Here is a 26,236-nt window from a genome sequence, read left to right as displayed (position 1 = left end):
ACGTTGTTCCTTTTTTATTCGTGAAAATATCCACCAAGTGTATTTTTTACTGTAAATATATATATTTGTTGACCCAAAATCCATATTATATATATATGAGTGTATATGTGTAATATATTTTTTCACGGTACAATTGAATAAAAATATTATTACGTAAAAACCTCGATAAAGATTAATTAATCTAATGTGATAATTATACTTCAAAGCACGCTACATTGTGTAGGAGGGTAAAGAGTTTTTCCTCTCTATCTATCTCTCTGCCTTCAATTAAAAGAAACAAATGTCTTTACACGTGTTCAAACTTTAATTTTTCACATAAACGGCCTGAATAATGGTAGAAAACGAACTTGAAAAACGACTATTTATAGTACAGTATATCATTCTAATATTAGTGCGGTACATGTGTTATATAGATTTAAGATATTTTCTTTTCAAATTTGTATTTTAATTCAGATTAGCCTAATTAAACTATTTACGAAATTATTATAATATATAACTGCCAATTTCCATGGGTAAGAATTGAGTCTTCTTCATAGTATTATCTTCCCTTTGACAATGTCAAACAATGATTCCCTTCTCTTCAATTTACAAAAAAATAGTCTGTGCGTCTTTAAGTCTCAAACTTATTTTGTGAGCAAACTTCCTGCTACTGACTGGATTTGAATGAAAATAGGTTAAAATTAAGCTTTTATGAAATTCCACTCCTTTCAGATTTCTAAACATGATTAAAAGATCTTTATTTCTATAATAATAACACATTCTTTATTTCCATCACTGATCTGTCTCATCTACTGTACATGCAGCTTCAAATGTAAGACTGTACTTTCATTAATTATCTGAGCAATGATTGTAAATTCAACTACTAACCTAATACGTTAAGATATCATGTACACACATCAAAACATGTGAAGTCTGAAATACTTAGAACACTCAATATTCACAAAGTAAGAAATTTTTATGTAGTTGAGTTTTATTTTACAAGCTTGCATTGGAATTGTTAAATTAAAGTGAAGTTTTCCCTCTTTTATTTAATTTAAAGCTAAACTGAAATATGAAAATTACATACATTGTATTGTGATCTGTGAAAACTTATAAGATTCAACTATTATTCAGATCATGTTAGCTAATGTTTTCCTACCATTATCATATAAATTTCAAACGAGCAAATTGGTACAACTGTACCTGGTGTGAAAGCATTTAGAGAGTATTAAAAAAAAAAAAAAAGTTGCTTACATGGTACTGCTGAATGAAATAATGAATGGCTTTCGTAATCTTTGCATTGATTCCAAACACACACTGACTAAGTTACACATGTATAGGTCTAGTAATAATAAGTTAAATTATTTTATAAAAATATATTTAACTTGGTGGTCTAGTGGCTAGCGCACGTGGCTTTCGTCCATGGGATCCGGGGTTTGATTTCCGGTGCGAGAGGACAAACATTTGATTTCACACTGATTTCCTTTCATTAATCATCCGTTTCCTTTAGTGTAAAGGGCATAGCAATGGAATGCTAAACTGAAACAAAGTATATTTAGCTTTAAAATCTGAATATACTTAGGGAGGTAAAGAAAATAAGACAATAATTCGATTGTAAAATAATGAAAAGTATATTGGCAGGAAAAAAATGGAGAAGTGATAAACTAAACAAAGAATTAATTGTACATTTTCAAACTCATTGTGCTTTCTCAAGTTCTTTCTGCAACACCTATTAACGAACTTAATGACGAAACATGTACTTATTTGTTTTCTTTCAAACTATATTAATCTCTATCTGGAGAACAATGTAAGTAGATTTTGTTTTGTATGTCTAAATTCCGCAGACCTCCATATTGGGTTCTTAAATATAGGATAAATTTTACTACAGGGTGGAACGGAAATGTTACTGAATAATACAGACACACATGTATAAATACATTCAAACTGTTGGAATAACTTACCATGGTAGATGATATTGAAAAAGATTGCATGTTTACTTAAAGAGTGATAATAAGAATAAAATAGTGACGCCAATACCAGCAACATTGTGACTGAGTTCTTCTACAGTTTCAATGTACCAGGTATATAGATACGTATTTAGAAGAATTTGGTGTATATCTCTTTCAAATTCCTCCAAAGAGAACAATAGACAAAGACAATTATTGTAAGGTATTAATTTTTAGTGTTTCACTATGGTTTAGAAACTGCGACTTTCACAAACTTTTACTTACGACTCACTTGTTTGTTCGTGTATTATTATTTCCGGACAACATTTTTCGTGTGCCTCTTTGAAAAAAAGTTCAAACAAATCGCGCTAGAAGTTTGGTAACAGTAGTTTTCGGTTGATAAACATGCTGATCCAATCTATTTTAGACTGCTGATGATTTTAGGTAACTCAAGATGACCGCCAGCCTACCAAATTAGACCGTTCATGTTTCGTAGGAAGTTCCAATGAATGTGCTGGTAAACAAGAAAGCAGTGTTATACTGAAATTTTATCATAAGTCTAATCGTTTGGGTGACAGTAGGTAGCAGTAGCAAATAGCAACCTAAAGACTTATTTCCTAATGGTTTGCGTCAATGCAATGTAAAGTCTGCGTTTTAGTTTGAGATAATAGGCATTACAGCTATAAGTGATTCTTGCATGTTTTGCATTATCTTAAGCTCCGCAATTTTAATGATGGTACAGAATAAGGATCCAAATCTATTATTTCTCGTAAATGGATCAAGTGTTAAATCTAGCAAATTATATAAATATATAATTGTGATGTCCTTGTCAGAAACTTTAAAAATTTATTATTACTTTATTTTTTCTAGTAATTAAGCATTCTATAATATTATTTCATAAACAACTGACATACAAATCCGGATTAAACTATTGTAGTACAGTTAGTATAGGTTACAAATCCAAATATCACAATTGTGATTCATTTCAAGTGTAAATGTTTTCGAACACTATTAATACACCTAATTTAATATAATCATTACTGATTTCTTTTTTTAAAAAAAAATCTAAATATAAACTACTAAGAGAAAACGGAAACCTGCAATGATGTTTTCTATGAATGACAAACATGATTAAAGATGTTTTTGCTTTTTTTTAAATTAAACTGTGATTCAAAATAAGTACGGTAAATGAACAAATTAATTATTTTTCTATACTACAGTCCCCAAATTAGTATTGGTAATACTTTACTGCTTAAAGATTCAAAGTGCCCATGACAATAAGAATACAGTCACACGAGATCCGGGAATTCACATAAAATTTAAGCAATAAAAAAAGTGATAACTCCCTGATTTATTTCTATGACACAAACATGACATCACGGAACTAATTGCCTGCATCGAAATACGTTTTAGGCCTAGAACTACAACGCTGCGAATTAGTTGCTAGTTTGCGAAATTATAATTTATCCTAATATTTTGAAACAAATACCTCTATTAACAAACATTTGAAACAAATTTCTCATTAAAAGTTCTTTCCTTCGGAAAGTTTTAAAATATAAATTGAGCTTTAACACTTGCTATTAAAACACTTTTACATTTACATATATATATATAATACACTCTTATAGACATAAATATGTTATTTATATATTTATATATTTCAAAACGAAATAACATTATTTTTTCGAATTTTATTACGCTACTTCGACATCGGATGAGTCTTCACTTAACCTTCGAATACGTTCGTGATGAACTTCGTGGTGATGTATCGTTGTTCTTGTACCCGTGAGATCTGTTGGAGTGCTGAGGACTCGAACATCACTATCTGAGGATTGGTGATGTGAAGTCACAGATTCGTTGTCAGTACTACCATCTAGTTTCCTCGCCTGCTCTTCTTGTAGCTTACGTAACCGTTCTTGTTCTTCTCGTTTTTGTTTGCGCCATTTTGCACGACGATTTTTAAACCATACCTGAAATTAAGATAGATTTTTTTTTAGGAAATAATAATAATGTAAACTTAAATTTGAATATAAAATTATATCCATTTATTGATATAACGAACTGCTCGTTCCAAGCTTAATTTCTATAATATTGTGATGTCTATCATACGTTATCCTTATATTTTATATCGTTTATCTTTAATGATAGTAGTAATAAAATAATATATGTGAGTATCTGTAAACAGGATTTTGCACAAGAATTTTAGTAATGATCCAAAAATATGGATCAAAAGATTTCGATCTCGGCCAAGAATTTTAGGAACGATCAAAACAATGCATCAAAAGATTGCGATTTAGGCCAATAAGTAGATTTTGAATCAGGGGCCACAAAAATTTTTGAACGGTCCCCAAATCAAGTTTTCATTTTTTTTTTTACGGAATAAGCACATCATACTGAGTAAATTGTTAGTTTTGGTTTGGCTACACTATATGTAGTTCTTAAAATATGGGGCGTACAAAAAATGTTTCATTGTATGAAATATATTGAATTTTGTGGATAAGGGTCCACGAAATTTTTGAACGGTCCCTAAATCGAGTTTTCGTATTTTTTACGGAATAAACACATCGTGTTGAGTAAATTTTTAGTTTTGGTTTGGCTACACTATATGAAGTTCTAAGTTCTCTAAATATGGGGTGTACAAGAAAATGTTTGATTGTATTAAATATATTGAATTTTTTGGATAAGGGCCACAAAATTTTTGAACGATCCCTAAATCGAGTTTTCGTATTTTTTAAGGAACAAGGACATCATATTGTGTAAATTGTTAGTTTTGGTTTGGCTACACTGTATGTAGTTCTCAAAATATGGAGCGTACAAGAAAATGTTTGATTGTATTAAATATATTGAATTTTTTGGATAAGGGGGTCACAAAATTTTTGAACGGTCCCTAAATCGAGTTTTCGTATTTTTTGCGGAATAAACACATCGTGTTGAGTAAATTTTTAGTTTTGGTTTGGCTACACTATATGAAGTTCTAAGTTCTCTAAATATGGGGTGTACAAGAAAATGTTTGATTGTATTAAATATATTGAATTTTTTGGATAAGGGCCACAAAATTTTTGAACGATCCCTAAATCGAGATTTCGTATTTTTTAAGGAACAAGGACATCATACTGTGTAAATTGTTAGTTTTGGTTTGGCTACACTGTATGTAGTTCTCAAAATATGGAGCGTACAAGAAAATGTTTGATTGTATTAAATATATTGAATTTTTTGGATAAGGGGCCACAAAATTTTTGAACGATCCCTAAATCGAGTTTTCGTATTTTTTTTAAGGAATAAGGACATCATACTGTGTAAATTGTTAGTTTTGGTTTGGCTACACTATATGTAGTTCTCAAAATATGGAGCGTACAAGAAAATGTTTGATTGGCTACACTATATGTATTTCTCGAGATATAAGGCCTACAAGAAAATTTTTTGCCTGAAATATATTGGATCTCTTGATCCAAAAAAGGAGTTATAGAATCAGCAAATATAATACTCGGATAGATTTTCACTAGATCTAACACCCTACGAAGACTTCTTTCGGCTTGGGAGGCAACCTTGCAGGAGGGTGAAAATGTATCCATATTTTTTACTTCTTTAAGAATGCTTGATCTGTATTTTTTTTTTTTCTACGAAACCAGCACAATGATTTGATGTTGCGGGCTTACATAACAGCAAAGGATAAACACTCGGGTAATAGAATAATTGTGGAAACATTCTTCACCTTCTCATTAAGCCAGACTTTGAATTAAGACTCGGTATCAATGACTACTTAGAGCTAGTGTATATATAGGGTGTTTCAAAACATCGACAACGTTTGGGAGGTGATTTCTGACACCAAGATAAGACAAAACGTATAGACCAACTTGGGTGCACAAATGCTTCATTTCGAAGTTTTAGGCTACTGAAAACATGAAAAAATTAAATTTCAAGGTCCATAGCTCCGAAACTATGGGACCTACTATATTCGGGTCAAGACTTCACTTAACTATTATGTGCCCTATCCAAATATTCAAGTTTCAGGGTCCTGAGGTACTTACGCAATATATTTTTTATAGAGGTAGTTGGTGAGTACTGGAAATTTTATGCCAGTAGCCAAACTCACACTATAAAAATTGTTGCGTGAGTACCTTAGGATTCTGAAACATGTATTTTTGGATAGTGCACATATTAGTTCATACGTGAAGTTGTGACTCGAGTATGGTAGGTTCCATAGTTTTGTGCTATGTTCCTTTAAAGTTCTTTTTTTTTCATGTTTTCGATAACCTATAACTCCGAAAAAAGCATTTGTGCACCCAGATTAATCTAAACTTTTCATCTTATCTTGGTGTCAGGAATCACCTCCCAAATGTCGGTTGTTTTGAAACATTCACACACACACACAGACATATAAAAACATTATTTTTATCTATATAATATGTTTGTAGTTGAAACGACGATCACATTACAAAAGTTTATACAATTTCTCATATATGAAAAACTTTCCAGCGACATATTGTTGAAAAAGACCAAAAAAAGGTGATTTTGTTTTTAAAGTTTGCAATAAATTTTCTTTTAAAAACTTATGGTTTGGTTTAGAAGTTACCGTATTTATTAATATTTTGAAAAGATAACTTGTCTGACCGTTAAGATTAAAAAGAAAAGAAATATGAAGTACGTTCTACTGTTAACAGAAGGGGAAAAAATAACACGAACAAAATAGTTTTCGTACTTATGAGAAGGGAAAACACACTTTTGGTACAAGAAAAAAAACTTTTCAACTTTAAAAAAAATGAAGAAATCTAGACCGAAGTAAAAATCTTCATGGTGTATTTTTCTGTTTTAAAAGAAAAAGTTTAAAAGAGTATTTTTCTTCTCCTTACTTCTTTATTACCTGACTGGAAATATAATTAAAATTACATGAAGCTAGAGTAAAGAGAGGGAGAGAGCAACAAACATTCTGTACATAATGGGATATATAGTTTTTTTTTTTTTAAGTATACTTTTGAAAAACCTTTGTTTTAGCTTACATACAAAGTATTAAGAAATGTATTCTGATTCCTAATGTCACATGTGATTTTTTATTCTTGTTTATTGTTATTATTTACTCTTTTTTTTAAAAAAAAATAATGAATTTATAATATTAATAAAACACATCTTGAAAAAAATCTCTTTCTTTCTTACTTTACATACTTATTTTTTTTTTTTAATAAGAAGGGATAAAAATTACGCGATTGGTAAATTCCAACCCTCTGTTATTGAAGCCACATAATTACGGTACTTTTTCACTTAATATTATGTAATATGAAAAGTCTATATACGGTAGTTCTATGTATCTTTCAGTCGTTTTTGCGTTTATGACGGCCAAGAAGAATAATACAGGGTGCGGCACGTAAAACCGGCCTGTCGTAATATTCTGGTATATTGTGTTTTTGGCAACACTTAAATAATCTACCTTTCTACCAAGAGATGGCGTGTCGAGGTCGGGTCGACTTACGTGACCTGCAGCAGTCACGTGCAGCCGCAGCCAGTGAAACTTGTCGAAACCAGTTGAGAAAAAGGCCACGTTGTGTTAAGCCGGGTGAGTGTCAGTGTGTGATAATGCCGTATTCGATACCCGAGCGTGTTGCCATTGTTGAAGGGTTCATTCTCACTGGATCTTTTGTGAAAACAAAGAATTTGTTTCGGGAGAAATTTCCAGGACGTTCTGTGCCAGCAAAAAGCACCATTCAGGAATTGATTGAAAAATGGCGGCGTACAGGATCGGTTCAAAATGCTCCCAGGAACAGACGACCATCTGTCTGCACACCTGAATTAAAGATGCAGGTGGAGGAGATAATGACAAGAAGTCCTCGAAAGTCAACCAGAAGATTGAGTCAACAGGTTCATGCAAGTGAGAGAAGTTGCAGACATGTTTTAAGGGGACTGAAGTTAAAATCGTACCGGATAAGTGTTGTGCAAGAACTGAAGGAGCCTGACCTGCAGAAGAGGGTGCATTTCTGTTCATGGCTGTTGAGCAATGTTGCCAGTGGTTTCTTGGATCCACTAATGCTCATCATGAGTGACGAGGCGTGGTTCCACCTGTCTGGGTACGTAAATTCCCAAAACAACCGGTATTGGTCGACAGAAAATCCACACGCAATCCACCAGGTACCCTTGCATGATGAGAAGATTGGTGTTTGGTGTGCTATTTCCGCCACACGCGTTATTGGGCCCATATTCTTTGAGACGACAGTGAACAGTGACGTGTATATGAGAATCCTGGAGAAGTTTTATACACATTTGACCGAAGAGGAGCGTCAGTTATGTTACTTTCAGCAGGACGGTGCAACATGCCACACATCAGCTGCATCATTGTCCCTTGTGCATGAGATGTTTACACCAGAGAGGACAATCAGCAAAGGCTTGTGGCCACCTCGGTCACCAGACTTGTGCACGGGAGACTTTTACTTATGGGGACTGTTAAAGGGAAGAGTATACGAAACAAATCCACACACAATTGAAGAACTCAAGACCAGGATCCAGGATGTCACCAATAGCATTACAACACAAGAACTGACAAGGGTATATATGAATCTCCTCAATCGTGCTCACATGTGTGTTGAAGTGGGCGGAGGACACTTTCAGCACCTGCTGTGAAGGTGAGTAGTCATATTCAATACATTACATTTCATTTATGTGTTGTAGTTAATCATATTCAATACATTACATTTCATTTTGTGTTCACTTTACGGGCCGGATTTACGTGCCGCACCCTGTATTATATATATATAATCTCAATCTTGAACAATACTCAAATTAAGACTGAATTTAGAAGTTTTTAGCATTAAACAATGGTGTACAATAAGAATATTTGTAAGAATTTTTTAAAAGTGTGTTTTTGAATGTTTGTGGCCTTTTGCGCCTCATTAATTTCTATGGGGAATTATTATTATTAATATGGACTCGAGTTTTAACGATTTGATTTCAGTAATTTCTTCTTCACGCCTGGTTAAATATTTCTTGCTTTTTTTTTTTTTTTAATGAATTTGCAGTATACAGGATTTTTTCAAACAACACCGACAACGTTTGGGAGGTGATGCCTGACACCAAGATAAGACAAAAAGCATAAACTAACTTGGGTCCACAAATGCTTCCTCCACTTGAAATTAAAGCATGACGAATTAATCAATGGCGTGTAGGCTAGACAAGCGAAACGGAAACTATGGAGTGACATAAAAGAATGTTGCTAAGCAGACACACTACAGCGCGAGCAGATGAGCAGATAACAGGTACAACTCGTTCTCCGTTTTTAAGAAGATAGACAAGATGTGGTAACGCCGCAACCCTCTCATTTGGTAACAGTAATTAAAGCGAACTCGAAGCGCCGCTATAAACGCTGTCCCTTTGCATAGTAATTCTTGACTTCTTTATCTATCAGTAAGAAATATTTCACTTAGATTGAATGGACACTCAGTACTAACATAAATATAATACGAAACTTTCAAACGAAGTATTTTAAAGTTACTGTACCATGTATCATTTGTTCTCTACTGGAATAAAACGGGAAAGTATAAATCGGAGTAATTTCCAATTAGTACCAATACTAGCAACACCATGCTTCGTAGCTGTAGTATTTGTTTAAACCGAGGTAGACAACGACATTCTCACTGCTTCACTGATGGTTCCAGAATTTTCGAAGGGGAGCACCAATTTTCATGCAGCGCCCTTGAGTCATCTTGCGCCCCCATATCTGCTTAGTTTCCTTGGCATTTATGGAAATAACTACATTGATATATTTTGTAAAGTTGAAGTGATGGAAAAATCTTGGGGCTATCATAGTTTTCCCCCTCGGTAGGGAATTACCACTCGTTAAGTCTTGGACTTTTGTGGCATCTTTCCAAAATTTTGGTGTCCCAGGCAGCTGCCAGTTTGCCTAGTATACTTTTATGGTGTTGAAAAGTATGTCGTTTATTGCCAGTAATAACTTGACAATTGTTATTTTGCTGGAAGAAATAATTTGTTATTTAAGCATATAGCAAACTATTACCAGATCTTTCATTAACAAGTCATATTATTATTATTATTTGCTTCTTCCTAAGAGTAACACACACACACACACACTGTCTAACACACATGACTCTACTTAATAATAATAATAATAATAATAATAATAATAATAATAATACTGTAATAATAATAATAATAATAATAATAATAATAATAATAATAATAATAATAATAATAATAATAATAATAATAATAATAAAATAGTCCATGATATAAAACAGTAGCTGAAGTGTAAGTTCTTTGTCTTGCAAGATAAATAGAAAATATTTGAAACATACAAAGTTCTTCTGCCTTATATTAGATGGGGAAAAGTCGATGTATGCAACGAATCCAGCGGAGTTTCGGAAAGTCCTTTTCTAACTGGTATTTCTCACAGCTGTCAGGTAGAGAAATTACCCTCTCGTACCCGCAAACAGTAGACTCATCACATTTCATGGAACACGTTGTTTATTAAAAAAATTAAACGGAACGAAAGATTTATTCAATTTTCACATATGGCTACCCACGTATTGGTCAACTGTCTGCAATCTATGCATAATTTTTCTTTATTTGTTTGTTGGTGTTTAGTAGGAGCATCTCTTTTCAGCACCGAGACTCTATGAGACGTGGATCTACACTTCCGGTGGAAAGTAAGGCGGTAAGATCAAATCCGAATCACCATAATGCATTCAAATTTCAAGGCTCTTCCAGCGAGAATCAAACCCAGGACCCCGTGCACCAAAGATGCACTAGTTAGCCACTAGATTAGCGGAAGAGCGGTGCAATCGAAAAGAAATCTATTATATAAAAGAGAACGCACAAATCCTTTGTTAGCTCATCACGCTAATACGGCTGAACCAATTTCTTTTATTTTTGGGGGGTTATTAGGATTTGGACCCTAGATGGTTTTTATCATATCACTTTAATTTTTAATTACCAGTGTCTTGAGATAATTGACCATTCAAGTGTCCATAACGTACAAATCCTTTGTTAGTTCATCATAGGTATAAAAATAAACGTATTTATATGCAACCCGCATGACCGTGTCACTCGGCGGGTTAACATAAATGACAGGCGCTATAATGTTAACATTTACTGCAATTTGAAAGCGAAAAAGTAAAAATTATCTAAGTAACAAAGTTTATTGCGTTCCGGGGTGACCGCAGCGAAGCGGGGCGGGTTAACATAAATGATAGGCGATATAATGTTAACATTTACTGCAATCTTCTATGGTTTTTATCATATCACTTGAAAGCGAAAAAGTAAAAATTATCTAAGTAACAAAGTTTATTGCGTTCCGGGGTGACCGCAGCGAAGCGGGGTGAACGCTGCTATCTATTATATAAAAGAGAACGCACAAATCCTTTGTTAGCTCATCACGCTAATACGGCTGAACCAATTTCTTTTATTTTTGGGGGGTTATTAGGATTTGGACCCTAGATGGTTTTTATCATATCACTTTAATTTTTAATTACCAGTGTCTTGAGATAATTGACCATTCAAGTGTCCATAACGTACAAATCCTTTGTTAGTTCATCATAGGTATAAAAATAAACGTATTTATATGCAACCCGCATGACCGTGTCACTCGGCGGGTTAACATAAATGACAGGCGCTATAATGTTAACATTTACTGCAATTTGAAAGCGAAAAAGTAAAAATTATCTAAGTAACAAAGTTTATTGCGTTCCGGGGTGACCGCAGCGAAGCGGGGCGGGTTAACATAAATGACAGGCGATATAATGTTAACATTTACTGCAATCTTCTATGGTTTTTATCATATCACTTGAAAGCGAAAAAGTAAAAATTATCTAAGTAACAAAGTTTATTGCGTTCCGGGGTGACCGCAGCGAAGCGGGGTGAACGCTGCTAGTTAGTAATAAATAAATAAACAGAAAATGATAAAGACATTCAGGTAATACTAAGTTTATAAATAGTACATATGAATCGTTCTTGAGAGAATAATGGATGAGGGACTACTTTGATGCACAGTACATATTCAGTAAACAAATTCTTATCTCTTCGTCCAGCTGTCGAGAGAGCAAACGTAAACCGACCTTGAACAACTTCAAGTTTTTGTCAAAATTATTTCCATCATTCAATGAGACAATCCTGTAATGTTGCAGATAAGATATCCTCAACAATTAGCCCTGTCCTCCATAAGCCTAAACAGGAGAAATGTTTTCTACAGGAGCGGTTTCACAAATTGGGCTTCCAGACCTTGGACAAATTCTTGAGGTGACCCCCGCCTACTCGCATAAATTCACATACAGTAAGCATGGTCAATCCCAACAAATGTCCTTCAACTGGCTATGCAAAATATAGGCAGAAACTTTATTAGGTATCTCTACGATAAAATCCATCATATCATGTCAGAATAAAAAAGAGGGGTTCCTTCACAGGTAAATTTATTAGAAATGAACATAGAAACTTAGAAGTTTGGACAGTTCAAAGTTATTACATTATTAATCTATCTTATTAGTTTTTTAACCATAGCAAAGCGATACGCGCCACGTAAAGATGGAGTGGGTTAATAAAAAATTTGATCTATGATCAACTGATCCACCGCCCAAAACCCACCATGACCCACCGCCACCGTGACTCACTCTGACCCGTACCCGTTTCACTGTGTCAGAATAACAATTGATGAAAATTCGAGCTTCCCCATGCTGATAGTGATTTGAACAAATTTCGGAATGTTACTATTCATTTCAGCGACTCCAGAAACTATGAATTCACAATTGCATCGGTCAATTTGGATATTTCATTTTTCACATTGCGTCAGAGTGGGTGATAGCGGGTGGTGGGTCGCAGTGAGTCATGTCCTGTTGACCCACGACCCACTGGCTCACTCCATCTCTGGCACAATGTACAGTATTCCAAATAATTAAAGAGATGTATGACCTCTCCAGTATCTCTCTTTCGGACTTCTCTTATCAATTATATGCAGTATTTTTTGGGAAATGTAAGTTTAAAGTATCCTATGTAAGTCCATTAATACACCAAGAAAAGTGATTCATAAAATTTACGGGCAATAATTGGATAATATGGAACATTATGCCAAGACTGGTGTATTCGGGCTATGGTGTCGATCATTCTAATGGTAAAACACCCGTGTTTAATATGGTGATGCAAGTCGGTAGGTAATTGTTACTTTTCCCTGCTGACATACATCACCATATTAAACATGAACATTTCACTCATAGTACGTCGCCAGTCTTGGCACGATTTTCCCATCAAAAAGCATATTATCCAAGAATTTCCCGTAAATTTGGATTTTTTTTTCTGAGAGTAGCTTCAAAATATAGGCCGAAAATAAGTATATTTCGAGAAATTTCTAAAAGAATACAAATACTACCGAAGAAGAATTCAGTCAACATAAATGTCAGTCATTCTTTAAAGATTAAAACTCATAGAGAGCTTTAAAGTGACAATACGTTTTGCAGTAATTTAGAAAAACAGGTGGTAATACAACCTAGAACATATGTACCTCTAAACGTTAACAAAATATATGATAACTAGAGGTTTATGGAAACAGACACATGCTATTTCTTCCTTATCGACACTATCTTAGTTTTGTATAGCATTGTGTCTGAATTTGTAATGATCTTTATCACGTTTCGTTGCTGATTCTTCCTTATTTATGAAAAGATGGAAGATTGTGAAGCACACGGAGAAAATTATCTGAAGAAAAGATGAAAAGGCTGTGTTGGAAGTGACAGTAAATAGAAACAAAAAACTGGTTAAGGCTGGAATTGGCCGTTCTAGGAGATTTTTTTCCTTTTTTTCTCATCAATTCATTCAAGATTTCCAACAAAACCACCCCCGGAACAAGCTCTGCATTGCTGTGGAAAGGTACTCGAGGCCGCTCTCGTGGTATTCAAGCCCATGGACTCTCATCAACCGCTTGGATGAACCCCGAGAATAGCTGTTGATCGAGAAGGTGGTTCTCCAAACTTCCCGCCAGGGTGGTGGCATCGCATTGGCGTCAGCTTGTGTTGACATCTCGGCAGATTGCTGGTATACAAAGGCGGCAAAGCCTGTCAGCAAATGTCTTCAGAAGCTATTTTAGTTTTTTTTTCTGGCTTTTCTTCTCATTTATACCCGCAGAATACGGCATTTCTCTCGGCGCTAGAGGTTGTAACAGACACCCCCAATTCAGTTATTCTTTTCAGCAAAAGGCATTGAGAGAAGCTAAGAGTTAACAATCAATTAATATGAAAATTAGAGGGTCTTCCATTCTCCTCTCGTTTACAATACAATAGATGTATAAATGAATCAGCATCATAAAATGAGATGGACTACGGAGAAATTCAATGCAAGCTTTACATATATTTTTTCTTGTACATTTACATACACAAGAATACGGTAATGTGCAGTGCATTTCAAAAGTACACGTTAAAAAAAATAAAGATTTATTGATACATCCAAAGTAGAAATACGTAGCGATGTTGCTTACGTTTTATAAGCTTTCTGTTACAAATTACTTAGTTCTGTCAGATTTCAATATGGCCACTAAACCTACGTAAAGATAAAATTACATTATTTTTCAATAACGTTAAAATATTACTATTTAGAAAATATTTTCTGAATAGTCCTTTTACTAGAAGTGTCCGGAAGAGCAAGGTTTAAGAAACATAAAACCGAAAAAACTGCGCCCTTTTCTCGTTTCAGATTATGAATTTTCGAAGACTCTGCAACACGTATACGTTCATTTTAATGGCGAGTTGAAATATCAAATTTTATTCCTCAAACTCAAAAAAAGAAAGAAAGAAAAATAAAATATCGGAAGTTTGAATGTAATAAAACTTCTCTATTTCAAGTGCATCCCTGCTGGTGCTGTTGTCGATGGTGTTTTCCCGTGCCTCCCTTGAAAGATGAGGGATAAGTTGCTCTGGCCGAGATCTTTCAATAGTTGGACGCGGACAGGATTACTACATTGAATTATTTCACGGGCTTCGCTGTGCACTGTCTTGTTAGAATTCTAAGTACCCTACGATCTTCACTTAGCAAGATCACACGATTGAATGACATACTGGCAACACAGTCGAGTTGAGTTGAGTTGGTTTTGAGTTTTTTTTTTTACGTCCCTTTCAGCAGTGAGGTTATATGAGACGGGGTCTACTGATTAACGTGGAATCCGAACCACATGAGCTCTCTCTGGGAATCGAACCCGGGTCTCCCACACCAAAGACGCGTACGCTAACCGCTTAGGTCTGCCCCAAAGTAAAGGGAAGATTTCTTCCGTAAGAGGGCGGCGAGGGTGGGGCCAAAAGTATTTCACATATTTTATTATTATTATTATTATTATTATTATTATTATTATTATTATTATTATTATTATTATTATTATTATTATTATTATTATTATTATTTTGAATTAAGAGTTTCGCGTGTACTGAATTTCACACGCCCAATCTAAACTCGCACATAGGTTTTTTACGAATACACAATCGAACATAAGAGTATTATAGAATTTACTCCTTTTTCTTTTTTTCAGGAGCTGAATTTTCGTAAACGTTGAAACATGTGTTCCTTTATTTTTAATTCAAAGTTTATATACTTTCAACACCTTACACACACACCTCGACATCAGCAAATCCTCATATTAGGCATTTATGAAGAAAGAGTCGCGAATTTTAATAATATCGAAATCCCCCTCCCCGCTCAGGTGCATAATTTTCGGAAACACCGAAACACCTCTTCAGTTATTCAATTAGCAATTCATGTGTAGAGTTTCATCTCCTTAGTCTAGGGATTTGTGAAATATTCTATCATTGACAAGAAAAAAATCTTTGAGGATATGTTTTCCCAAAAAATCCTTTCTCATGCTTTGCTTCCGTGATTAAAGCTTTTTCTGCCCAAATTTCACGTTTCTGGGTATAGTAAGATGTCCTGGGTGTTGATGAATGAGTCACTTTTTCACTTTTATATTAATACTGTAGTATAGATTATTGGACTATTTCGTATGATTTTTAAAAAAATATAATACTACGAATAATATAATGGTTTTGAAAACCGTTCATCATGTACATAGGTTCAATTTATTTCAAATTGGGATGAAGTGAACCAATAATTCTTTTAAAAGAGATCATTTCTCATCTAGATAGTTTATGACATCATAATGTACGGACTACGAAATAAATCCCATGAACAAAATAACCTACGGGTCGATGCCAGCCCTGATTAGCCACGTCTATAAAACATCATGTGCAATTAGTGTGACGAGTATGATTAGTCCAATCAAGAAATTAAGTCGGGGGAGGGAAGCAGAGCAAAGGTGAAAGAGGAACAGTCAACGCGAAAATTTGTTCGTGAGCAGATGTCATAGTTGTGGACATTTGAATCGCTTTCTGTTAAAAGGGCGTAAATGTAATAAAAAAAAAATTGTTGGGAAATGACAAAAACTGTTTCCTTACGAGACGGTTTGGTTCATGAAAAAAAAAAGAAAGAAAGAAAAATGCCTTATATTTATAACACGTTTCACGAAACAAACGTTCTTTTGACAGATATTGTTATATCTACCTCTAAAGTATTCATTTCTTTTTTTTTTTTTAAAAAAAAAGTTAAAATTGTGAAAAATGTTACATACGCCCTTTTAACGAAAATCGATTCATTTTTTGTATACTTCGCTTAATTGTAATGAGTTTTTGTTTATTATAATTCGTTTCGTTTTGAAAATATTTGAGTAAATACAAAATCTGTATCTAAATAATTGCGGAACTACTTTTCCTTACTGCATATATATATATATATATATATATATATATATATATATATATATATATATATATATATATATATATATATATATATATATATATATATATATATATATATGGTGTATGTATCTAGCAACACTAATTCAGCAGGAAGTAATAAGCTCGTGCATATACTGCATAGGAAGTTAAATGTAATGTTTAAATCTTTAGTTCGAGTTCACAAGATGATTTGAAAGCTCGTATAGGTGAATGTGTGGTCCTTTGACATGTTTTCCTTTATATATACACACAGGGTGTTTCGAAACAACAATGACAATATGGAGTTAACAGATTTTTGTAATAATTATTAACAATGTATTCTGCTTTACGAACAATCTACTATTTTAATTTGATGTGTTTAATGCACTATCCAACTTCCTATTATAGGGCATTTTTACCTTCGCTATTACCTGACTGTCTTTCACCCTCCTACTTTTGAAATTCCTTTTCGTAGTAATGTTTCCTTCGCGGTGTCTTTCTATTTTCTACGCCTTAATACGTTTGCGATGAACTGAATTATGGAAAAGTTAAGAATCGGTGACAACGGCAGGTAGGATAGGATAGGAGGGCAATTGCCTGCATCTGGTGACGAAGCCTCTTTCCCTAGGAATGGCCAATTCCTGAATTTTTACTTTCCGGAATCCGGAAAATAAAATCGGAAAAATCCCAAATTCAGAAAAATTCCGGATTTCGGAAAAAATCCGATTCCAGAAAAATTTCGGATTTCGAAAAAAATCCGGAATTCAGTTCCGAAATCAGGAAAGTGAAATTTCCGATTCCGGAAAATTTTGTTCATCCCTATCTCTCCCCGTCCCCAGACATGTTGTATTGTAACGTAGGTAATATAATATAAAATTAACCTTTCCATATACAAAAGAATCGCTATCTTTCAAAATTTTTCTGCCCCTCCACTTGTCCCCTCCAAGAAATTAAAACTGGAGTCGCTACTGTTAAGAATCCTTCAGTGAAATCCTGTATTAATTTCTTTCGAATTTAAAATATTTAATAGATTAAGTAATAGCAAGAAAGGTTGACGATAGGTGACTAAAATTCATCCATTATAGCCTAAATTGACGTCGTAGTGCAGAGTTATATGCAGCATCAGAATTAAATAGATCTACGAATGTAAGTGATATTTCATTGTATAACTTAGGAAGCCAGTAGAATAGAGAGCGTTTAATTTTTTTGACAGTCTAAGTTGTTCTATATGAAAATAGATGTGTGTTACGTGTTTGTCTGAATGGAATTCGGAAATACAATTGAGGAGCGTTTTTTCAAAACTCGATAGAGAACTAATTTTGAGAAACGTAGGTATATATGGGATACGTATGCTTTTTATGCTACCAATCTAGCTGTGAAATCAGAATTGGCAAATCTCGATATGTGCCACGTGTATAGCATACTGAATCATGAGTGTTTTGTCTGAACGCGATAGAGCTCATGCACAGCAATTTCTCAAAACTCGATACAGCACATAGCTGAATACTACCGAATCCTGCAATCCCATGAAGTTGTCAAAATTCTTAACAGGCACTGGCAAATGAAAACACTGAAGAAGACTTCTCAGAAGATTCTGAAAGCAAAGTTGCTATTCCACATAGGGATGCAACGTGTCGTATCCTACAGAAGTATGTACTGTTACTTACTATAAGTGTGCAGAACACTTCCATTAGGTTACCTGTGGAGGTTTCTGTTTCAAATCTGGAATTAAAACATGTCACAAAGAAATGCTGAGATCCTCATGCCTACAGAAGATGAACATGATGTCCAGTGAGAAGAAGAAGGATATTGAATTGAAATGTCACCAGGAGGCTAAACAAGCATGGCAAAAGCCACAAATGTGTTTGATGCAAAAAGGTCGTAAATTCGCTTACGCCTTTGTTACATCAAACTCCTCAATTGATGGTTTTTATTTTGCTGTAAGAAATTATTTATTTATGTACTGTAGCAAACTGTGTTCTCCTAACTGTGACACACATACTCTTTACACACATATACTGCTTGTAACTTTAAAGATATCCTGGAAAATATATTTACGTAGCATCAACACTGAGTTAAATCTTTGGCAAACTTGTGTGAAGTTACATTGTACAGTATTTTCTTTGTATATTAAAAAAAAAAAGTAAATAGTAAGAAAAATACTTGAAAATAAATGCTGTTCCAGTTGTTTTCGAAACTATGTAGTCTGCCATGAAGAGAAGGGTTTCGCCAGTGCATATGCGGATGGCGTTGATGCGGGTAATGGCCCTCGAGGGCTTCATTTGGCCTTATGTGAGAAAGTGGCCGCTGCTCGCACGCTGCCAGCAAACAGCATAGAACAACATGCACTCTCACAGCTTGAATTGCAACATTTCCCATCTTCTTCTCCAACAAGGAAAACTGAAGCTGTCATTCTTCAAATGCAATCGCCAAGTTTCCTAAACACTTTGTATCTTCATTTGCTTGCTCACATTAATATCGATCGGATATATATTTATTAATAGAGTATCTAATGATTATATGCGAAAGTTATTTTACACTGGAGACTACAAAGGTAATTTTAGATAAAATTCTAGCAAAACTTATGTGAAGTTCATTTCAAAAAATTAAAGGTTTTGCACTTGCCCGTGCTCGAAGGTTACTACCCTTGCAAGATAAAAACGATTGTAGAATATTACTAAATTTTCTAGTTTTAACGATCTGTTCTAGTTTTCTGGCATTTAAATGAAGTGGTAAAGGGGCAGAAAAGGGTAAATATTTCGAGTTTTTCTCCAACTAAGGATGTTATTTGTTGAAATGAGCATTATATTTAAAAGCACCATCCTAGCATTTCTGGCATGTCAGCTGATACTGAGGAAATACCAGAAATAATGAAATCTAGGTTATCAGTTCCTGGATTTGACTATTTTACCTACACCTGGAACAGATTTATGTTGTGTTATTAAACTTACGAAAGCGATTCTCATACTCATGAAATATTTACAATTTTAAAAAAGAAATAATAATTTCAGAAAGTAGCCATTGCGGCAAAATCGAACATGATTCTCAGGAGATTTTTAAGTGTGGTGTAGATAATAAACAAACATTTCAGCAATATTAAATATATTTATGATTTCGCTTTCTGGTGTCTTAGTGGGTAAAAAATGAATGATTCCTTTTACATCAAATAATAATAATTTTCAGATTAAACTACGAAGTATGTACACTAGTAATCATATTGTTCGGATCCTACGTTAAGCTGTAGGTTCACGTCTTATATAGACTCGGTTCTCCAAATCAACCAACCAATCTTACGACAAATTGACTTTGACTAACAAGGTACATTCGCGAAGTGTCCCCTCGGGATTCGTATAAAATTGATTCAAATGCAAAGTTCTTCGTACCGTAATGTGTATTGCCCTAATTTTAGCGGCCCATAACGGTAATTTATATATTTACGAGCCTTATCCGGAATTCAATCATACATTACTATAACGCTCGGACACAAAATTGCTATTAGTTTCTTTAGATATAACTGGACATGAATGTGGGCATATGGAAAACAAATTGGATCAAGTACTGGCTCCCTGACAGATGTTACCCATCTCGGCCGCCATTTTGGATCCGCCATATTGGATCCAACCTTCGTTTTTACAAATTGAAATAGGTGCAAGCGATACGTCAATTTCATGTACAATTTTCTCGGAAATTCACTGGTGTAATGAATTTTACCATAGCTTGTACCGTTTGGAAGGTATTGCATGTTCAATCCCTTCACTCGCTTCGCGAATGGACATTGCAGAGTAAGATCAGTTACGCTTACGATTTTGATGTTGACAAATTAAAACAATGTCTAACTGAAAAAATACTGTAGGTGTAAACAAACTCTTTACAACATTGGTGCCATAATCTTATTACATTTCAGTGAGTGATTGTTATTACTTCCATGTTACACTATAACAAATAAGTATTGTATTAGGGTCAAAATGCCTAATGTAAATCCAGATACCACAAAATTTGGGTGAGGACCTACGACTTTCGTATTGACGTCTGTGTTTGTATGCATGTACGTCCAGAGAATGTCTCGTAAACGATAAATAACATAAAAGATTACGTTTACACACGGAGCCCTCCACAACTTTCTATTTGGTTCAATATGTGTAAAGTGCCTGATATTTAACATGCAATACCTTATAAACGGTACAAGCTATGGTAAAATTCTCTACACCAATGAATTTCCGAGAAAATTGTACATGAATTTGATGTATCACTTGCACTTATTCCCATTTGAAAAACCAAAAGTTGAATCCAATATGGCGGATCCAAAATGGCGGCCGAGATGGGTAACATCTGTCAGGGAGCCAGTACTTGATCCAATTTGTTATGCATATGCCTACATTCATGTCCAATTACATCTAAAGAAACCAGAAGCAATATTGTGTCCGAAAGTTATAGTAGTGTGTGAATTCAGGATATATGAAGGCCCATAAATATGCAAATTATCCTTATGGGCCTCTAAAATTAGTACAATACATATTGGGGTGCGGAGAACTTTGCATTTGGATCAATTTTACACGAATCCTGAGGAGACACTTCGCGAATGTACCTTGTAAGAAGGAAGACTTTGGGGGCACTCTCCTGGTTGATGGCCGAAGTCATTTAGAAATGGCTGAAAAGTTCAAATGTTCACATCCTTAAGAACAAGAAGTCATCCATCCAAGAGTATGAGCAAGCTTGTAGAAATGACCATTAATATTCTGTATTTGGGATTAATTACACTAAGACAAGCGTCATTGCACATTCTTCCTTCAGTCGTCCGTTGATTTGGAGTCCTTTTCAGCCCTGAGGCTATAATAAGATATAAACCTAGAGCAAAGCATGGAATCTGGATTACATTCATTTCTACAAAGAACTGAACCCGGGTCTCTAACTATAGCGTGGGTATTCAACACTGACATTACGGTAACCTTTTACTATAAAATAGAATTCTTAGAATTTTGGACACGATTTTTTCAGATGAAAAATACCGCACAAATATTTTTTGTCCTCATGATGTGATTGATTATAGCATATTTCTCAGCTGAAAATAGCTTGTAGAAAATTCTTGATTCTGTACGGATTGCGATCAGTCCAATTTTCGACTACAATATCCTCCATTTAGCGACCAACTTTAATTCAGACGTTGATAAGTTACGCAGAAAATAATTCAGTTTACGATCAATCGGTAACTGGTACTTTTAACAAGCTCTAGATAGAAGAAATCACTGAATCAGTTATCAGGAACGTTTTCTACATTAAGTATAGTTAAAGAAACTGGATAGGTCTAAACATGAAACTTCTTTTATATCTAATTGTCATTAAATCGATAATACCTTTAGAAAAATTACAATGTTGATGGGTATCTGGGTTAAAATGGCATGACATATAATGTATAGAATACTATACACCAAATAATACAAAATCACAACCAGCACAGCAATCCTTGCTTCGTAAGAATTTCGTTCAAAGAATCAGTTACGAAATGATCGCAAACTGGAATATTTTGTCAAAGCTGATAAATCTTATATACCTGTCAATCTGAGCTGACCTCTAACGAACAAAAATTGATTCCGCACCAAGCTGATATATTTAAAATATATATATAAATCTTATCGCTATATTTTATAGTACTTACTACGTTGTAAGATGCAATGTCCTCCAAATTTTATATCCAATTTTACAATTATAGTAAAACAGAAACACAAAGTGAATTTATTCTGAACACCTTCCATTTTAGGATTTAGGATTTAGATTTCTGGGCTCTCGGCATCTATTGCCATTTAGCCCGTCACGTATGAAATATGGCGTCCCTCGGCGAGCATACTATCCGGGGAGAGGGAAGGAAGAAAGGATTGGGGAAGGAAGGAAGCAGCCTGTGACCTACAAGTTAGGTACCACTCCGGCATTTGCCTGGTGTGAATGAGTGAAACCTCGTTCAGGATGGCAGACCTGGAATTTTTTTTTTACATTTTTTCGACCAAATGCCCCCACTGGGAATCGAATCCGGGACCGCTCGCACCGTCTGAACATCTTCCATTAAAACTTCTTGCAAGGATTTCAACCGAGAAAATAAAATCTTGCTAATCTGTTGCAGTGAATACTCAGTCTATTCTAGGTATATACTTTAAGAAAACATTATAACTATGTAAGTATACCGAAATCATATTTCTAAATAAACCTTAATACAGAAATTGAGTAATAAAAACTAACATATACGCTTGTCTTTTTTTAAATTTCTCTTCTCTTTGTAATAAATTTTAACAAGATTCTTATAAGGCATTTTTTTTCTCTAGATTTTGAATTTCTTTTTTGTTTTTATTCTCGGAACTCAAAAAATGAGAAATGAAATGTTGAGGTACGGTAGTTAAAAAAAAAGTTTTTCTTTCCTCAGTGTAACTTTTTTTATTTTTGGTAATACTTTCTACGATTTTTTGTTGAATAAAAAAACAGTCTCTCTCTCGCGGATTTTTATTTTTGCTTTCTTTCTTTTCTATTTCTTCATATATACCTCCTGCCAGCTTCTCTTGTGAGTTCTCTTACCCCCTTCCATTTCTTCTCCCTCCAACTTCCATCCCGTTTTCTCCCTGTCTTCTCTTTTCTGGAGTTCCCCCCAGGCTCAGTAGACACAAGTGATTACGTACCGAAGTGGCCAACTCAATTTCCGACGTGCCTTCTAAAACTTTCCAAATCAAACATTCTGGTAGCCCCCTGCGGGGGATTACTGGATTTTTCCATCAAAACCCGCCTCCTATTAATATATACAATCGCTGTTCTGAAATAATTTGAATGTTTGCTTTAGGTCCAAGCTCAGATTATTCTATTACAACGTATCAACATTAGGGTTAATTTTGTTTAGTCTGAAAACATTTCATTGTTTCAAGTGGATCAAAAATTCAGCGGAGGGTTAATTACACTGGCATTGATCGTTGGGGTGCGGCCCCCTCCTTCCTTTTCTCTTGACATACCCCCCTTTCCCCACCTCATACCCAACGCAACTCTCGTCGGGAGTCCTCCTCACCCTGCCCCGCGCGGGTCGAGTTTTCTCTCTCTGTCTCCCTCTCGCTCACGTCTGTTGACCCGAATTCGGGTGAATTTATCCCGAGAGTTGGAAAACTTCTGCCGTTCCTTTGCCGGAGCAGAGCGCGGGGAGACTGGATGGATGGATTGGTTTAAAACGGAGAAATTTCCCAGTCCCATGCGGCTCCGGGAAGAAGACAAGCGAAAAGCGCATCGAACTGTGTACTTGTACTAAGTTTGAATTGCAAACTGAATTGTTTTGTTACTGTGTTTAGTAACTTTTTTAAAAATTCCTACTATGTTTCTTAAGTGCTTATATGTTTGTCACTGAATTAGATCAGATATAATCTACGACAAAAGAAAATATACTTTATAAGGTCGGCATGCGGAAAATATTAATTTGTTTTGTCGCAAACTAAATTTACTACATAGTCTACTATTTACAACATAATTGTATACAATCGATATTTAATAGAGACGTAAATATGCCGCAAAATAATGCGTGTATATTTTGTAGGAAACACAAAATCATATGTTTAGTCTTCGTTTGAAAGCTGTGAACCATGTTTTCTATAGTTAAGCAACGTATCGATAGTAGTTCAGGATATCACGAAGCTCGTAGTTGATCTGATGTAGGCTTACTGGTAATTCTATTGCGTTTCTTATATTTCTCAGAAGACTATATCTAGATTAAAGAAGTAAAGAACAGTTACATTAGCCCTTTATAATACAGTAGACTCCCGAGAACCCGACCTAATGTAACGGAAGGGCAGGCCGGATAACAAAAAAGCTGGATAGGGCGGAGTTCATTGTAGTATACTTAAAAGAAACATTAAGAATGCCCCAAGAACAATTTACGAGTACAGTACTGTACGGTTATAATCAGGAACAGCGGCAAGCGTACTGTATTGAGGTTCGTTACACACTGACGAAACAATAAGTGGAGTTGAATTTGAGTTTAACGTCCCTTTTCAGCAGCGAGGCTTTATGAGACGTGGACCTACTGATTAACGTGGAATCCGAACCACATGAGCTTCCGCCAGGAATTGAACCCGGGCCTCCCACGCCAAAGGTGCGTACGCTAACCGCTTAGCCACGGAAAAGCCCATTGACGAAACAATGAAGAAGGAGCAGAACGCTGCCCCTTTCCTGTCACAACTCATATTTTCACATGACATGTAGGAGGACCGTAGCAGACGTCCGCTTCCAATGCCTTGGCAATGTTGCCAATGCAATGCCTTGCCTTCCTTATTTACTTACGATAAAAGAAAACTAGGGCGAATAGTCGCGAGCCGGATACTCGGTAGTCTTCTGTAAATGAAAGTGTAATTAATTAAAAGAAATAAACAAGTAATAGCTAAAATAAAGCATAATTAAGGTAAGTAAACAAAGTATAAGTAATCAAGAAAGTATAATTGAGACAATTAATAAAATATAATTAAATAGCTAAGCACACGAAGAATAACTAGAGGAAAGAAAATATATGGAATAAATAAAGTGAGAGGAAACGAGAGAACTCCAAGAAAACCCATGCACATGATATTTGTCCACCATAAAGCCCGTTTGGCGCGAGATGGGATTAAACCAATGACCCAAAGCACCAGAGGTGAAAGCTCTACGATTGAGTCACCCCATAAAGATTTTAAGAAACTAAGAAGACTGACGAATGAACTCAAACTGAAGATGTGCAATACTGGAGGCAGTGTATTTGCAGTTTACTACCAACCTAAATATTTTAGTTTTTGAAGGGAAGCTTGTCGAACAATGGAATAGGTGCATCTAAAAAGTTGATGACTGTGTAAATAAATAATTTTATTTTTAGGTGGTCTTGTATATGTTTGTGAAAAAATGAAACGAAATCTTGCGTTCCACGATTATGCTCTGTAGGCTGAAGAAATGAATAATGGAAGTGTGAATGATTATGAAATGTAAATGTGGGAAGAAACGGAAGAATCTCGAGAAAAACCTTTGAACACAATGCTATCCAAAACAAACTTATATGATCTAGGATCGCAGCAGGAGTCCTCGCACCAGAGGTGAGCGCTCTACCACTGAGCCACTAAGCTCTATGTGTCTATATGTGTGATTTTTTATCTCAATGCAATGGAATTTGCAAGTTTTCTTCTTTTATTTGTCGAATTTTTACAATATTTCGCTTATTTATCGTAACAAACTTTCTTTTAAATACATAAAACAGTAATAAATACACATCTTATGTTTCTATCTATTTGTAGAGTTATTGTGAAAATTGTTTACAAGAATAAAATATGGCATTTGTTGTCACTAAACAGGATTATATTATTGATTTTCACCAGGTATGACAAAACAGTGATTAGTATACCCTGAGACAAAACAAAATAGCATATTGTCTGTACAGTAATCGATTTTTCATGCAAGGGTTACGCCTTCTCTTTGGCGATGAGGATTTATTTACTTATGTTTGTATTGGGAGATGGAATTCATTCATTGTTCAATTTTTGGCTGTTTACAATACAAACCTATAGTAATTGAAATATGTTATTTTATTTGTCGATGGCTGTA

General features: G+C 34.7%; 1 protein-coding gene across 1 annotated transcript in view; it reads right to left on the bottom strand.

Annotated features, from left to right (window-relative positions):
* Positions 1–1,215: 1,215 nt before the first annotated feature.
* Positions 1,216–26,236, bottom strand: part of LOC145690354 (uncharacterized) — a 145,831-nt gene continuing 120,810 nt past the window's right edge. Inside the window, exon 3 of the mRNA XM_081765167.1 lies at positions 1,216–3,895. Within this exon, the coding sequence (XP_081621293.1) occupies positions 3,620–3,895 (276 nt within the window). The 3' untranslated portion in view covers positions 1,216–3,619. The remainder of the gene's footprint in view (positions 3,896–26,236) is intronic.

Source organism: Thermobia domestica, chromosome 7 (assembly GCF_964235325.1).
Source record: "Thermobia domestica chromosome 7, izTheDome1.hap1.1, whole genome shotgun sequence".
Classification (NCBI taxonomy): domain Eukaryota; kingdom Metazoa; phylum Arthropoda; class Insecta; order Zygentoma; family Lepismatidae; genus Thermobia; species Thermobia domestica.
This window is presented reverse-complemented; position numbering and strand designations above follow the sequence as displayed.